We start from the raw sequence: 18,196 nt of genomic DNA, 5'->3' as shown, positions 1-18,196 counted from the left end.
CACAGATGATTCCTTCTACACAGATTTGCAAGTTACCAGTGGGCTCGACACCTCTCCTGAGGTAGGGCTTCATTCGCCACTTAGGCCATGAACAGAATAAAGTGCCTCATTTGCAGTGGAGGTCAGAGGGAGAGCTGAGGTACAGGATTTACAGCTGCCTTTAGTTCACATCAAAAGAGATTTCACAGCCAAGGCCAGCTGCTCCTCAGCCCTTGTTCTCTTTTAATGAGGCCCACACAGATATCTTGATGGACACTTGGTTGGGGCCAGTTCCCGTTAACCAGTGAAAAGGCAGTGAGCCAAGCATCACAGAATGGCACCTGTGACCCTGATTTTCTTAGTGAAAATCAACCGGTAAAGTAAATCCCAACTCATTGCTAACCACTCCTGTGAATACAGATTCTAAGAGGATTGAGGTATTTATATAGCATATGTCTTCCTCCAGCATTTCTTTTTAGATTTTTATAGCGTGACTTATCACCTGTAAGGGTATCCTGGTGCTGTCTATGGGTACAGGGAGATTAAGTGTTTGGCAAAAATCAGAAGATGTTGCCCCGATGCAGACACTCGAACCTGGATCCCCAGCTCCTGAGTCGGCAGCTCTGGCGGCTGCGCTACTCTGACATTCAAGTATTGCAGTCAATACATGCTGTTTGTTTTTCGTAAATACTTGTGGAGGTGTTCCACAGGATATTCCGATAATATACAGGACTCCCCTAATAATATGCCTGTTGATGTCTAGGAAGGACCTGGCCATGGCAGTTCGGGCTGAACTGTTCACATGAGGAGCAGAGTCAAGACTGATTTGCATAAGGCTGGGTTTGAACTGGGGTGGCATGGTGGGCAAAAGAGCAATGGATTCAACCCAGATCTCTTGACTGAAGGAGAGTGGTTGAACAGTTTCAGCACTCCGTCCATCATCTTTTTGTGTTTGCTGTGTTCGCCCTAAGTGGCCAAGGGAATGCCCAGACGTGGCTCCCTTACTTGCTGTGCCACTGGATTGAAGCTAGCCTAACTGATATGGGGTGAAACCCCGAAGCCGGTCCCAGGATGCCTGTTTCCAGTCCAGGAAGGACCTGACCTGGCAGTTAGGGCTGGACTGTTCCCATGAGGAGCAGCCTCAAAACTGATTTGCATATGATTGGGTTTGAACTGGGATGGCATAGTGAGCAACCCAGATCTCTTGATTGGGGGTGAGTGGCTGAAAATTTTCAGCACTCAGTTCATAATCTTGTTGTGTTTGCCATGTTGATGTGTCCCACTTTTTCGGTAACACAGCAGATTCTGCCTTGGACGTCTAACAGGAGAGCACATTCGAGCGGCATCCCTTGAGGTGGTTGAACCCTGAAAACCAGTTTCTACACCAATTCAAAAAGTTAAAAAGCTGTTCTGGATGGCTGGTGTATAAGCATAGACGGTCCCCAAAACTAGTACAGCAGTCACCCAAGTCCTTCAAGGCCATGGATACAGGTCTGGTAGATAGCGCAGAGGTCAGCAGGGGCATCAGTCCTCCCAATCCTCTTCTCCAGCTGCAGTAGCCTCCAAACCGTTGGTGGGGGGCACAATCCACCATTTCCTACCAAGGTGGTGATCCATCATGTCTGACAGGAGGGTCTTGCAAATTGTCAGAATAGTTATGCCCTTCCTATTTATTTATTTTCCCTGCCAAATATTCTCCCCACATCAGAGTGAATTTCAAAAGAGCACCTGTCCATTCTGCTGCAGAAGGTGAGAGCTATTGAGAAGGGAACTGGACACGAAAAAGAAGATAGTTGTTACTCTGGCTATTTCCATGTTTCAAAAAATGAAGGGAGTCTCATGTCTATTTTGGACCTTTTGCCTCTGAATGACTTCCTGTGGAAGGACAAATTCGAACTGCCCTTACCCAGGGAACTGAATGTGTCCTCTAACCTGCAGGAAGCGTATTTTCATATACCCATGCTTCAGTCCCAAAACCTTATTTGAGCTTGAGGATAGGCCAGAAGCATTTTCAGTTTGCTGTGTCCCTCAGTGGCCTCAACAGCACCCCTCAGGTGTTCACAAAATCAATGGTGGTGGTTGCTGTTCACCTCTGGAGGTTAGGGTTACAAATCTGCCCCTCCCTCAATGACTGGCTGTTGAAGGCAGGCTTACCAATGTTAGGTGTAGTCCACCTTTAGGCAATTGCAAACCACCTTTCATTGTTGGGGATAAGTATTAACAAGCCAAAGTCGTTCATGGCTCTTTCACAGAGCCATCCATTAATTTGAGCTATTTTGCAGTTTCAAGCCTTCTCTTTGCTGAAGTGCATCCAGGATATTTGAGCTAAGATCTTGATGATTCAGCCTCTACCCTGGGTCAAAGTTATAGCAGCTCTGAGACTACTTGGCTTCTTAGCCTACTTCGTCTTTCTTGTCAGCTGTGCACGGTGGCACATGCAGGCTCTGCAATGTTATCTGAAAAAACAGTGGGCCCTGCATCGACAAAATATGGCAGATCTTGGAGGAGACTGCTCACGATCTGCAGTGGTAGAAGCTCAAATGCAATTGGTCCAGCAGCAGGTGCCTTTCCCTTCCTTTACTCAGAAGTGACTGACACATCCCTACCGGGGCCCGGGTAGGTCATATAGTGGAGATGGGAATCAGAGGACTCTGGTCTCCTACAAAAGCCTGGCTCCACATCAATCTATTGGAGTTGAGGACCATTCACATAGCTCTGAAGGCCTTCCTACCATACATCAAGTGGAAGCTTGTGCAGATTCTCATGGAGAACATCACTACCATGTGGTATTGTCACAAGCAGGACAGAGTTCGGTCCTGGGTCTTGTGCCAGGATGTTTTGCACCTCTGAGGTTGGTTGGAGCACCGAGACATTTATCTAATTGTGAACACCTGGCAGGGTCCCTGACTGCCAGAGCAGACGGGCTGAGTAGGTAGCACAAGTGGAGTCTTCATTTCGAGGAGGCAGAGGGCATCTTCAGACTGTGGGGAGAACCTTCGCTAGATCTTTTGGTCACATCCAAGAATGCAAATTGTTAAACGTTTTGTACATTACATTTTCTCTGTGATGACTAGTTAGGAGATGCATTCTGGATGGAATGAAACAGGAGAGAGACACCTACGCTTTCCATCCTCTGCCTCTCCTGCCTCAAGTTCTGTGCAGATCAATTACAACCGAACACAAGTAATCCTAGTGGCTCTCAATTGAGCCAGGGGAGTGTAGTACCTGGAACATTTGGGCATGAGCGTATGTCCTCCGATCAGGACACCGCTTTGTGAGGTTGTTTTGTCGCAGCACAGAGCAGTATCATCTACACCTACATGCATGGAGATTGAAAAGCAGCAACTGACTACCTGTGATCTCTCACTTGAAGTGGTGGATGCCATCCTTTCCACCAAGTGAACTTCCGCAAAGTACTTCTATGCCAGGCACTGGGATAACTTTGTGGCCTGGTGTGGGGTTTGTAAGACTGATCACTTACAAGCGAACCTGTAAGACGTGCTTTTGTTTATTTTTATCTTTTAACAAAGACTTGGAGTGGGTGCAATTAAACATTGCGTTGGGCCTTTCTACATTTACTGGGTCAACTGTCCTTGTTTATATCACCTATTGTGATGAGATTTATTCAAGGTTTGACACAAGTTCCTTCCAAAGCCGTTGTGGTGTCTCAGTGGGACCTTAAAAATGTCTTGACATTTCTCAAGTGTACGTCTTTCGGGCTGATGTATAGTTGCTCACTGCATCTCCTGACTCTGAAGACCCTCTTCTTCAATGTGAGTACATCAGGTCGTCATTTCAGTGAACTCCAGGGGATGTATTATAGAAGGTGCCCTCAGGGTGAAACGGGCATTTGCACCAGCTTTGCGTGCCCCGGGGCACTTTGGCATTATAGAGGGGGTCGCAGACGCTTGTGCGGCCCCTTCTGTAATATCGATAGCGCTGGCGCACATAAAGTGACAGCACTATCTTCAGGGGGCATTCCCTCATTTGCATGGGGGTGTGCCCAATGAAAATGATGGAATCTCTTTGCCTCTGCGCCCGGGCTGAATTACAGACGCGGGTGCAGAGGCAAAGAAGCTCTCGGGAGGTGCTCTGACAGTGCCCCACCTAAAAGGTGGCACACTATCAGCCTTCTGGAGAGGGAAAGGGGTACTATGGACTCTCTAGACATCCCTTTGCAGGCGGGTGCAGTCATTGACTGCACCCGCCTGCAAGAGGATCTCTATCCCACCTTCAAAGTACAGTCAGGTGCCGCCTGTACTGTGAAATACGGAGCGGCTTGAAAGCAGCCGCTCCATTTTTCACATAAATGTGCTACCCAGAGAACAGCTTGAGTTCACGGGCTGTGCTGGGGGCAGCCCATTCCATGAAATAGGGCCAACAATCCCTGTTTGTGCCTGGCATATCTTAAAACAGGTGCATGGGGCACAAACAGGAAAAGTGTGCCCTTTACATAATACGTCCCCAGGTGATTTCAGTGCAACTGCCGTACACCTCGTTTTTTCCAAACAAGTTGATGCTGTGTCCTCGGGCAGCATTCTTGCCAAAATGGTCACTTCCATTCACGTTGGGCAGTCCATCACTTTGCCAGCATTCTTTGCTCCTCCTCACCTCGTCCAAAAAGGAGGAGAGGTTGTATCAAGTGGGCTCGAAGGGCACCTTAAGATTTTACATTGATGGTGCCAAGGAACACCATATGAACAATCAGGTTTTTGTGGGGGTGAAAAAAGGGATGGCCATGTAGAAAAGGACCCTTTTGTGGTGGATGGTCTGCTACATGAAGATCGGCTGTGTACTGGCCAAGAAGCAACCCCTAGAAGTTCTGACAGTGCATTCTACCAGAACTAAGGCTGCTACCACTGCATTGGCTCTTAGAGTATCTGTCCTTGACATCTACCCAGGCCACGTCTTGGGCCTCATTGCCTACCTTTATGCAGCAATACTGCCTTCACAGCCAGGTCTGGGGGAAGGCACTTTGCTTGCATTGCTTTGAAGGATTTTTGGTCTAAGTCCACTCCACAGACCCTCCGCCTGGGGAGGTGCTGCTATGCTATCTATTCTGACATAAGGAATTTTGTGCTTAGAAGGATCCATCAGAATAACAAATAACTTACCTTTGACAATGCTCTTTCTAGTGGATACTTTATATAACTGCAGATCCCTCAATGCTCTCCCACCAGTGCTGTTCTGTGGAGTGTCTTACTTTTTAACATCTAAAAAGGTCCCAAGTTACAATTCAGCCCACTTGCACCTACAGTTGCTGATGCTCCCCATCTAAGGGAATGGAAAATAAAAACAAAAAGACACTGATATCTGCACAAAAGGGTGGTGCTTAGGTGCGGCTCCTCTCTATCACTTCCAGGGTGGTACGGAGCCAACAATGAACCACATGGCCATATTTCTGCATGTGTGTATCAGGTTTTGGCTTCATTCTTTTGCTGCCTTTCTGTTGCCAGACCAGACCTGAAAAGTGGAAGTTTCCAGCATTTCAATACAGTCTATTCAATAAATATTATTTGAGGTTTGATCATTCTACAGTTCGATCCTTCATTTTGAAAAATGCGAAAATCAAATTTTTTATTTCAAGTGGAAAGTCGTTAGTTTTATTTCTAAAAGTCGAAGCAATACGCTAATCTTCAACTTAAGACTTTTTTTTGCTCCTAATGCATGCTCTCTTTTTGTCAGTGTACACCAGTGTTTCAGTTGAGCCACCAATCGTCCATAGTAGATGCAGTTTGCTGCAGTTGACCTGCTCCCACAATTCAATCTATGGATTCCAACTTAATTTGTTAACCATCGATTTTTAAATTCCTTGAAATTTACAGAACATTTTAACATTTTCAGTTTTCCTTTTTCCTTTTTAAGTATGTAAATGTTATACATTTGCTAATATTATTTCATTTTCTAAACATTCAGTGACCCCCTGGGTAGGCTTGGTGGACTTCAGGTTAATAGCTGCTGCCATTCTGTACTCGGTATTGTTTCTGCCTCTTTCAGAGCAACTAAAGCCTATACCCCTGTCAGAAATTCAACTCTTCGTACTGCTAAGAAAGAAAAATGCTTTAGTTGGAAATAGTGGTATGAATTGAATGCATAATGACAAAGGCAGCGATCTTCATAGTAGAAGGCCAAATCATAAGTGTGCTTTTCAACACAAAAATGATTTTCTGGTTGCTTATCTGATAATATCCCACCAAATGGTTTTGTTGATTGTTCATCTAATCGCCTTTTAGGACATAGTAGAGTCTTTCATTTAAAGATGGCAGTCCTTACAGCATCATAATGTAGCTGCTTGGTTGTAAACTAACTATAGTTCTTATCATTACTGCAGTTTGTCTTGATTGCAATTTCTCAGGTTATTGCTAGTTTGCACCCTTGGACATCATTCAAGTTATAAGAACATATTTTATTTGAATGTTATTTATCCAAGAAAGGACTCTATAGCAATATTGCTGCATCCGTCGAATTGTAAAGCATGTTTTCTAACAATTATGCTGTTCACATGTCTTGATGATCACAATTCAGGAGAACTGCTGAGACGAGCAAAACATCCTGTCCTAGGTAGGATTTCCGGGGTCCAGATAAATTGGAGCAAGTCGTGTCTGTTCCCCCTAACGGCCTCCACTGAGCGGTTCGGGTTGGACTACCCCCTCGCCTGGTGCGAGGGGGATTTCAAATACCTGGGTATACAAATAGAAAAAAATAGGGAGGAGCTCATGCGGGCTAATTATGGCACGTCAATTACCCGCATTGCGGACTACGTTACTCGCTGGATTACCCTGCCCTTGTCAATGGCCAGCAGAGCATCGTTGATTAAAATGATAATACTACCGCAGCTGCTGTATCTGTTTCTGAATATTCCATTCCATCCTGGTGCCTTTTTTTTTAAGCAACTTCGCACCGAGCTCATAAGACTAGTTTGGGGCGGTAAGTCGCCCCGGCTCAAATGGGAAATTCTTGTCAAGCCCTATGATCAGGGCGGTTTTGGGGTCCCCAATTTTGAGCTGTATTATCGGGCAGCCCAGGCGCATTTCGCCTACTACTGGATACGGCAGCCCAGATATATGCCACAGCTCGCAGCTGAGCATTGGCTGGCACACCCAATCCCCATAGAAGGCGCATTGTATATCCCAGTGCTGGGGAGAGATAAAACGCCGTCAACGGTGACTAGCACAGTATCCGCATGGAATCAATTGGCTGCCTCACTGGGGCATGACTTGGTGTACGCGTCGCTTCTGCCCCTTGTTTACCACCCAAGTATGCCCCTGCTGCAGGAGGCGGGATTCCGGAAACTGCTTCACACTATCCATGTTGCGACTTGGGGGGACCTGTACCACAATGGCGCATTTCGTTCTATGGAACACCTTTATGAGAGCTTAGACCCCTCTCCGCTTGACGTTTTTTTCTATATCCGGCTTAGACAGGGAATACGGGCGCTCACGCCCAGCTTTCCACAGGAACGGCACCGTTACAGCGCATCCTCACGGACGAAGCCCCAGCTAAATTGGTTTCCAAAATATACGGATCGGTACACTCGCTAATTCCGGCGCCGCAGCTTGCAGCTAGGGAAAAATGGGACAGGGAGTTACCAGCCCCGTTGACGGATAAACAATGGCATTTCTGCTTATTGCAGACGGTGCGCATTTCCTCCAGTAGCCGTTTCCGAATCATACATTACAAATACATTCACAGACTATACCACACTCCTGTCAGGCTTCACTGCTATAAGCTCTGAGACACTGACTGCTGCGATAGATGCCGGGCTCCTGGGGCGGATTTCCTTCACCTGGCCTGGGCCTGCGAAGGAGTGCATCGTTATTGGTGTCAGGTGTTTGAGGCGCTCTCTACAATGATCAACACAGTATTAATGCCCTCCCCTCTTCTAGCCCTGCTGTGGTATGTAGAGCCAATACAGGCGGCACACCGCAAATTCATCGCGCTCGCTTTTTTGCTGGCTAAAAGGAGAGTTGCGTGTCGCTGGGGCAGGGGCAGGGCCCCGAAATTCAAGGACTGGGTGCGGGATCTTACCTATTGCCAAGAACAGAACTGCACGTTCTCTGAGCTTATGCCGCCAACGTCCCGGCCTAGGGACATCTGGGCTCCGCTGAGATGCTATCTTCTGGCGGGGGAGGCTGAGGCGAGCACCTAGGTTACTGCATACAGTCCTTGGGGCGTGGGTCATCGGGGGCTCCGGAGGTATGGGGGCCTGGATCATGGCCGCGGGTCCTCTGCTGGGTATACAATGGAACTTGTAGGCCGCCCCTCGGCTTTGATGGGTGTACTGCTGTTGCTGGAAATGCTAAAAGAGCGACCCCCATGATGAGGTCAGCATGATAGTAGCTTCTGTGAATATCCGACTACGGGGGTTGCTGCTATGTCCTGATAAGACTGTTATATTTGCACTGTCTGCCATGTAATGTTTGATTCTCCTCACTGCCTCCTCTGTATTTAATTGGCTGAAAAATGTGAACTCTTGATCGTACTATGTCTACAGCTATATGTTCACTATTCAATTGCTAAAGAAAGTTTAAAAAAACAAACAAAAAAAAAAAAACATCCTGTCCTAATGAAAGACCTGGAGATAGAGTCCATCGAAGATGAAGAGGCTCCTCTGACGCCAACCCACCTGACTGCGCCATTAGAAGAACAGGAAGTAGAGAAGCATCTTGCGAAGGTCCCTCATTGCGAGGCGTTGAAGTCTTTCCAGGCCCCCGAAATTACAGGAGGGTTGGCAGACTCTTCACTTGAATATGGTGAGTCCAGATCACTAGCATGTTGTTACCTGCTCTTTGTCCATGAATGTGCTATTCTGATAGAGACTTCTAACCGTAGATTTCTCACCTTTTGAATATTCCCCATTCATTAGAATGGATCCAGAAAATATTTATCAGTACACGTGCGCTGGCAGGTGGCGCTGGGGGCTCCGCGTCAATGCCGTTTTGGATATGATGTGTGTGGTTTTGTATTTAGGCACTACTCAAGTGCACTGACATCAGTTCCTTTTTTCCCCATAAACTGACGGAGATCCGGAGCAACAATCATTGTTGCAGGGATTCTGCACATACACAGAACTATGCGCTGGAAAACAGGACCTCGGTGTGTAGGGGCTGAGCCTTCCTACCGCCTCAGTACCCAAAATCCCAGAATCGACTAGCTATAGTGTCACATTTGTTCTCCTACACAATCACAAAGCTACAAGTGATTAGACAACCCAGAACACAACACTCCCGACTCTCTCAGGAATCGCGGAAGCAAGACCTACCCTTTCGCACACTCTCTCGTACTTGTCCACAAAAAGAATTGACAGAGTCACTGTTATAGTTCAAAATGTTTATTTTAACTATAGTGCTCTTGTCGGAAGGAGCCTGGGGAGCAGGACTCGGGATCCCTTGTTCATACCAATATCCTGAAAACGCAGGTACGGGACGAGGTCGGACCCTTTAACAATCCAGGAAGCCGGCAGGAGGAGGAGTTAGGAGGCGTGACGCCGGCGCTGTGGACCCTATCCAGGGACGCTGGTGGATTAAAGCAGGAGGAGTTTGGCACAGCCTGAAGAACCGCGGAAGAGCTGAGAAAGGTGGCGGGAAGTGAGAAGACGCCGGATCAGCAGCCCGCTGTGGACCACCCACCTGGCAGTGCACTGGAGGACGCCGCAACACCCAGTGAACCAGGAGAAAGCGTCGGCAGAGTCCGACACTGTGCTATGAGCCACCACTCTCCGGGGTTTGGTGGCTGGAACAGGTACATCAGCTTGTCCTGGGTTTCATTAAAACACCGGAAGGGAACGGGGACACACCAAAGACTCTCTTTTATAAAATCAAGGATGCCGCGGACCGGTGGCTTAAGCCTCTGGACACTACTCGAGAGGAAATAATGGAGAAGATTTACCTCAAGCAATATTTGGAGGCACTACCATATGGGACACAAAGGTGGCTACGCCAACATGCAGGTCTGACACTGGAACATGCAGTAGAAATGGCCACCTCATATGCTAGGGCCCAGAATAGAGGGACTACCAAAGAACCTGAGAAGAATCCAAGGCCCATCCAAATGGGAAAAAATGAAAAAATATCTGCCAAAATGATTATGAGCCTCTAAAACCGCGCTCAGGATGTTCTGATGCTGTTTCTTCTGCTGGCCCTCAATGTTTTGAATGTGGGGAGTGGGGCCACATTACCAAGTTTTGTAGGAAACGAAAAGAAAAAGCGTAAGAAGAACCAATGGATGTAAGCTACCTACCTCAGTCCATCCTATACGCACAGGAAACCGGTCCACTATATTACGTGTGAGTTTGAATGATCGTCCCATAACCGCCCTCCTAGACTCCGGTTGCAAACACTCAGTAATACGACACAAACTTGTGTCCCCCTCCCCTTTCCTACCTGGGAAATACGTTAGCATGTGATGTTTGCATGGAGACATTCAGGACTACCCCCTGGCCTGCATTAGACTCCAGAGCCAACAGGGTCTAGATGTTACTGCTGATGTCGGGGTCTTGCCCCACCTCCCTGAACCACTGATCATAGGTATAGACAATCCCTGGTTTCCTGATTTGATTTATGGGACTCTGAGACATAGTACAGGCTTTCCCCCTCCACAGAACAGTCTCCTGATTTACGAACCTTGGGCCATAGACACCCACTTTTGGGCAGCCCAGCTTAACAACAGTAGTCTCAGCGCCAAGGATGCCCTTCTACTCCCAAAAAGGGTGAACCCTTGCTTTATTGAGAAGAAGGGACTTCTGTATCGGGTGAGCATGTAAGGCGAAGAACCACAATTGCTTGTCCACACGGCTTTCAGGGAACAGGTTCTGTTTTTTGCTCATGCACACCTCCTTGCAGGGCATTGTGGAGTAGAAAGAACGTCACAGTCCGTACTCCGTAGTTTCTTCTGGCCAGGTGTCCATGCACAAGTGCCAAAGTACTGTCAGGAATGTACAATATGTCAGAAGAAGAACCCCTACATCCCACCAAAAGCCCCCTTAAACCCTCTCCCTATAATAGCCAAACCTTTTGACAGAGTGGGTATGGACCTTATAGGGCCGCTCCCAAAGTCCAGCAGGGGTTATCAATATGTCCTCCTGATAGTTGATTATTCAACGAGATATCCCGAAGCCTTGCCCTTACACTCTGCTAACACCACTACCATAGCTCAGAGACTTATAGAGGTGTTCTCCAGGATGGGGTTTCCCCGGGGCATAATTACAGACCAGGGAACTCCCTTCATTTCGAGAATTATGAAACAAGTCTGCAAACAACTGAGTATCAGACACATAAAGACATCTGTGTACCATCCCCAGACCGATGGTTTGGTGGAGAGGTACCATGGCAATCTCAAACTAACCCTTAAAAAACTCCTTAAAGGAGATGGAAAGTGGCAAGGCCCTTTTCCAGTGATACGTAAAATAGGTAAAACAACTTACTTATTACCACTCACAGCGACCAAAACACAGATGTATCACATTAATCTTCTCAAGAATTGGCTAGGGCCTCCACCAAAAAAAGCGCATAAGGTCTCCACTGTGGATACCAGGTCTTCCACCATTGAGTCCACCGTAATCAACGACGAGTTGACCCAAGACCACACAAATGGTATTCGTGCCTTGCTCATATCCTTTTAGAATTTGTTTTCTGACCGACCCGGAAGAACACATCTGGCAATGCACTCTATCCCCACTCAAGAGGATGTAACCATTAAACAACGGCCATACCGAGTCCCTGAGGCCTGACCTCAGGCCCTCCAGAAGGAGGTGAACCAAATCCTGGAGTCCGGGATAATAATCCCCTTTCACAGTAATTGGTGCTCACCAATCGTGCTCAGACCAAAACCGGATGGAAGCATCAATTTCTGTATTGACTTCAGAGCGGTGAATCGTATCTCCAAACAGGACGGCTATCCCCTTCCCAGGGTGGACGCACTGATAGAACGACTTGGTGAGGCTCGGTACATCTCTACCATCAACCTCACCAAGGGCTATTGGCAGATCCCTTGGACCCTAAAGACAAGAAGAATGCGGCTTTTTCCACTCCCAATGGTATTTTTCACTTCATCGTCCTGCCCTTTGGTTTACATGGGGCACCAGCCAGTTTTCAGAGACTGATTGATGCTCTCCCAGCACGGCATTTGGACTACTCATTGGCCTACTTAGATGACATAGTGGTATATAGTAAGACCCGGGACGAACACCTGAGACATCTAGAGGCCATATTTACAGAACTCCAATCTGCACACTTGCATATCAATGCAAAGAAGTCACGTTTTGCCTTCCAGAAGGTTAAATATCTTGGGTATTTGCCTGGGAAGGGCTTAATAGACCGCAAACGGAAAAGGTAAAAGCCATACAGGAAACAACATTCCCTACCACCAAACGTGACCTCAGGGCCTTTTTGGGTTTGGTTGGTTATTACAGGTGTTTCATTCCTCAGTTTGCAGGTGAAGCGGCTCCTCTAACTGACCTTCTAAAAAAGTCCACCACCTCCTCACAGTTACACTCCCCCACAACCCGTGAGCAAGAGGCCTTCCACACTCTCAAGACAGCCCTGACCACATCACCAGTATTGCAGACTCCCGATTTCCATAAACCATTCATCCTCCAAACAGATGCCTCGGGGTGGGTATAGGAGCTGTTTTGTCCCAACTTGAGAGCGAGGGCCTGGAAACACCTGTCCTGTACATCAGCCGGACGCTCTTCCCCAGGGAACGGGTCTATCCCACGATAGAAAAGGAGTGTCTGGCAGTGAAATGGGGGAAAGAGAAGTTGAGGTATTACCTTGAAGGCAGGCCCTTTGTGTTATACACTGACCATTCCCCGTTAACCTGGCTACAGAGGAACAAAGGATGTAACGACTGGGTGCTCCGGTGGTTTTTGTCACTGCAACCCTTTCACTTTGAGGTCCAATACCGTAAGGGCACCGAACAAGGCAATGCGGACTTCCTGTCCCGATTCCCTATTTCCCGCGATCGGGAAAATCCTGGGGGAAGGGTGTGCCGGGAGGAGCCTGGGAAGCAGAAATCGGGATCCCTTGTTCATACCGATATCCTGATAACGCAGGTACGGGACGAGGTCGGTACATTTAACAAACCAGGAAGCCGGCAGGAGGAGGAGTTAGGAGACGTGACCTTGGAGCTGTGGACCCTATCCGGGGACGCTGGTGGATTGAAGCGGGAGGAGCTCGGCACAGCCTGGAGAACCGCAGAAGAGCTGAGAGAGGTGGTGGGAAGCGAGAAGACGCCAGATCAGCAGCCCACTGTGGACCACCCACCTGGCAGTGCACCGGAGGACGCCGCAACACCCCGTGAACCAGGAGAAAGCGTCGGCAGAGTCTGACATCGCGCTACGACGCACCACTCTCCAGGAGGAGGGTGGCTGGAACAGGTACGTCAGCGTGTCTTGGGCTTCATTAAAACACCGGGAGGGAATGAGTAGCAGAGCGGGAGGACACCACTGCTTTCTTCACTTGCTTTGGTTTCCACCCCTGTAGCAGGAACGGTGATTCCCCTCACATTCTATCTCACCCACCCCCCCCTCAGTTTGACTCTCAGTTGTCGTCCACTGACTCTTTGTTCTTTTCTTTTTGGATCTTCCTTGTCTTCTGGAGCGAACCTGGAACTCAGTGTGGAGCATTGAAGCTGGAACCGCCCTCCCTACTGTTCTGGAACCGGTGAAGCCAAGAAGGATATTCTTTAGCTGGACCTTGTGCTTGCGTTGTTGTGTTTCCTTTTACTTTGTTGGATGGATCATTGGCAATAAAGCCTCCCATTGTGACCTTATTGAGTGTGTATAATTCCTTAAGGGATACCCCCCACCCCGTTTGACCTGACAGCTCTATAATGTAGTATACAAGCCACTACAAGCAGCAAAACGCATAAACCTAAAACAGTTAGCATTGTTGCAATTCCATAGATTATAAAGGGGGATGTAATTGTATACAGACAGTGGATAAAGGACTATGAGGACTAACCACCCTCCCTTTGGCTAGAAGAAGTTTTATTATATAAAAGAAGATCGCTGTGCTTTGTCAGCAGACCCGATACCTTAGTACCTAGATGGAATTTCTACATCATATGAACAGCATAGCTCTTCTCCCTGGAAAGGTCCCTCTCCAAGTGCCTGTTAGAACAACAGGCATCCCCATAATATCAAAGCACGAGTTCCCAGCAATAGCAGCTGAGTAAGCATGTTTTGTCTAGGTGCTAGGGACTGACCAGAACAGAGTAAAAAAGGGGCATTGTTTATCGACCTTGCACACTCTGTGCAGACTAAACTCCACGAACAAGCAGAGAACACAGAAAGCAGACGGTTCTCATGTGAAAGGCACACACAGAGTCTTGCAAAATAAAGTCATGTAGTAACGTGTGCAAAAGCAGCATCATGGCAGCAGAGCTCATGCTAACTTAGCAATGTTGACAATGAGCCTAATGGCCATATGACATCATCTCATTGAGACACTACCTCAAATATTTTTTCTTAAAAACCAGTATAGTAGCGTATACGTTACCTGCCAAATCTACAGGCTTTAAACCCTGTGGGAATGTTCCAAACAAGTGTCTGTGACAAAGCACCTCAAGACCATGTGCTTGGATAAGATGATAAAAAAAAAAATAAGACACACAATTGATGGACGGAATGCAGAACAAATCAAAACATTCACCCCCAGTCAAGAGATCCGGGTTAAATCCATCATTCTTTTGCTCACCATGCCACCCCAATTTAGATCTGGCCATATGCAAATCAGTCTTGACCCTGTGCCCCATGGGAACAGTCCAGCCCGAACTGCCCAGCCAGGTCCTCCCTGGACCGGAAACAAGCACCCTAGGACCGGTTTTGGGGTTTCACCCCTCTTCAGCCAGGATAGCTTGATTCCAGTGGCACAGTGAGCCTTGGACCCACGTCTGGGCATACCTAGCGCACATACGGCGTGAAAGCAAAAGACGCACAATTGATGGACGGAATGCAGAACAAATCAAAACAATCACCCCCAGTCAAGAGATCCGGGTTAAATCCATCATTCTTTTGCTCACCATGTCCCAGGCAGGGCCTGGTCCTGCTCCCAAGGTCACTCCTGTGACAGGTCATCTTCATGATTGATATCCTTGGGAAAAACCAAGAAGCGCAAGAGATCCAAGCAAAACTTGGTCGGCTCCAGCCCCACTTGATTTCTAGAGAAGGCATGAGGTCGTCATTGTGCCTCCTTGTTGCTGTCCTGAATTCACCCTATTTCAGAGTAGATTCTGATCCTTGCTCTTAGGTAACTGGAATTTCTAGGGACATTGGCAACGCTGCAGCAAACCAAGGAATTTGCAAAGCCATGGTGCATTTTGGCACATTATTGGCTCACTGTGATTAACATGTGGGCCCTAAGGAGCCGAGAGGGTTCCCAACCAGGATTCCGCAGACGGATAAACCCACTCTGTCAGTTAGGCCCTTTGTAACTGCTCAGGGCTCTGGCTTGCCTTTAGTACCAGTCCCCTCCATGACACCACTGCCTACGCAGGACCACAACCCCAGACTACGACGGCCAACCCATAGTGCTGACAAACCCCGAGACGGCACTGTCCCTACCTCGGTCGAGGCCTCAACCGCTTAACCTATCTTCTTATTCCAGCACAGTTCCTCTACCTGCTGGAAAGCCTCATGTCCTTCATGAGTCATTTGGCATTGACTCCGATAAATTGGGGCTATGATGCTGGGGATGAGAGTACAATGCTTTACCCAGAGTATAACTTGTATGAGGATATCCCAGATGGCAGTGGTCTGGATACTTCCGCCGGCACTGGACTAGTTCTCCCCCGTCCCTGGGCCTCCCAAGTAAGAAAGTGCCTCCTTTGCTATGGTTCTGCATAGGGAAGCAGAAGGTTCTTGATCTTCAACTTCACTCTCCGGAAGTTAAAAGCCAATGTTTTGTGGGAGGTGCTGCTACCTGGACAGTCAAGTTCTGAGCCCATTAAATGAGGCTATCACTGATCCCCTACTAGGTACTTGAGCCAAACTCTGCTCAGGTCCACCTGTGCATCTCCATATCGCCATACACCATCACCAGGCCATACACCTTTCCTCACCCAATACCTTACTCGTGAGAGCACTGTGGTGCAGTCTTCAGCCATTAGAGTTAACCCACACTCATTTAGCACTACTCCCCATGGCACGGAATTGAATAGGATAGCGGCCTATAGTAAGCATTTTTCTCCTCTATAAGTTTGGCCCTTTGCTCAGTGAAAGCCAGCTGCATGTTAGGCTGCTGCTCTTACACTCTCTGGGATTCCATGGCCCATATGACGTCCATGGTTCAGACAGAAGCCTGGGACTTTGATTCGCAGACAATGCAAGATGTAATGCAGCCATGTGCACCATCCGCTGGAAACTGGATATCACTGATTCCTTTGGTTGAGCTATTAGCACCGGTGTGGCCAATCGCAGGCAAGCCTGGATGCGGTTGACCGCCTTTTCAGGGCACATTCAGGCCAGTCTCATAGGCATGACAGTTTACGGCTTCTGAAGTTTAGAGAATAAGCAGACTGGGCCCTGGAGCGGTGCACAGATAGCTGGGCCACAGCTTGACTGACGGTGAACCGCCTGTCACTCTTGCAGCAGGAAGTGCAGGGGCTTTTGATCAAAGGAGCCTTAAAGAGGGAACTGGTGACACCAGTCAGTTGTGGTTGTTGTTTCCACTACTTCCTTCAAGGTCTTCCTCTACCTCGACGACTGGTTCTTGAAGGGGGGTTTGCCCCAGGCAGACATCTACCTCCTTCAGACTACAGCGAATCTCCTGACAACTTAGGTGTGCCTGAGTCACACCTTACTCCTTCGATGAAGCTCTCCTTCATCTGAGCCATGCTGAGCAAGGTGTAGTTTAGTGTCAAGCCTCGAAGAGGAGACGCCAGGACATTTGGGCTATGATCCCAATGTTTAACCTCTGTCCTGTATCACAGTGAGGAGGACTCTGAGCCTGCAGGGACTGATAACCTCCTTCATCTTGCTGGTCAAGCACACCAAATGAGAAATGAAAGGTCTGAAGTCCCTGTAGGCTCAGAACCAGGGCGACCTTTCTGATGTTGTCTAGATTTTGGAGGAGAAAGCAAAAGATCGTGAGTGATGGCTGTGGAACCTTAATTGGGTTGGCAACAGACCTCTCTACTTTCCCTACCCAGATCCCACAGTGTTGACTGATGCATCGCTTCTGTGATGGGGAGGCCATCTCAGAGAGGCGGAGATTAGAGGCATCTGCTCTCCAGCAGAGGACTAGTTCCATATCAACCTTCTGAAGCTGAAAGTCACGCTCTTGCTCTTGGAAGTCTTACTGCCCTCCATCAAAGGGAAGCCTGTGCTTGCAGACTAAACCACTGCCATGTGGTGAAGGAAGTAACCCGTTTGGGGCCACCAGGTTCGCTAATGACCACCTCTCAGGCTTCTGTGCTAAATGAAGAGTCGGTCAGACTGTAGAGAATAAAAACCAAAACTGTTTATTCATATACACTCAGAGCGGAGCCCCATCTGCCCAGTAGCTAGGAATGCAGCAGGGGGAACTGAAATCGATATGCATAAACAAACATCATTGTGTACGTTTCGTAACCAAGCGAAAACACGCTCACAGTAGAATTTTCCAAGCAGGTGCAGCTAAACAAGGAAATACAGAAAAAATGGTTTCAGCGCTCATATCTTACACAAAGTAACATAATCCAAGGTCGTTCCATCTGGAGCCTGCCACCAGACAAGACTAGAAAGCCTCTATCTTGTGAGAAAGGTATGCCCTAATATGAACAGTGCACTCATTACTGAAACAGAACAGAAATGAAGAAATGAAACTCTAAGGGGATGAAAATGGAAATAATAAAATACCTTGAATCGATTAATTCGCAAAATTGATTGCCTATCATCATAGACAGTGTGGGGGGCATCAGCATTTTGATTTTTTTAAAATACATTTTCCTTGCTTGTGGTCTGGTGGAACTCATGGAGAATGTTGTCTCGGGGCTTCTTCATTTTGCCATTTTCTGTCTTTGTCAAGGAGCTCCTTGACTATTTCTGACCATGCAATTGCCTTGGGCAGTTGACCCCTGCAATGTGCAAGTGCTTCTAAATCTTTACTTACAGAGCTCGATATGAAGCACCGTGCAATGAAAACAGAAAGACTATTCTGCGTTTGTTAAAAATATTGTGTAGTGCTCCATTCCATTTCACACCATCAGACATCCCAATCCCTTTAATATAAAACAATAT

At 47.8% G+C, this 18,196-nt stretch overlaps 1 protein-coding gene across 1 annotated transcript in view; it reads left to right on the top strand.

Moving 5' to 3' along the window:
• LOC146772769 (rho guanine nucleotide exchange factor 11-like) overlaps positions 1 to 18,196 on the top strand; it is a 253,935-nt gene that overhangs the window by 210,215 nt on the left and 25,524 nt on the right. Inside the window, 2 exon segments of the mRNA XM_085637031.1 lie at positions 6,484 to 6,528; positions 8,535 to 8,732. Coding sequence (XP_085493157.1) covers positions 6,484 to 6,528; positions 8,535 to 8,732 — 243 coding nt within the window.

Source organism: Triturus cristatus, chromosome 12, assembly GCF_964204655.1.
Source record: "Triturus cristatus chromosome 12, aTriCri1.1, whole genome shotgun sequence".
NCBI lineage: Eukaryota > Metazoa > Chordata > Amphibia > Caudata > Salamandridae > Triturus > Triturus cristatus.
The sequence above is the reverse complement of the archived record's forward strand: the minus strand, read 5'-3'. Positions and strand labels throughout refer to the sequence as shown.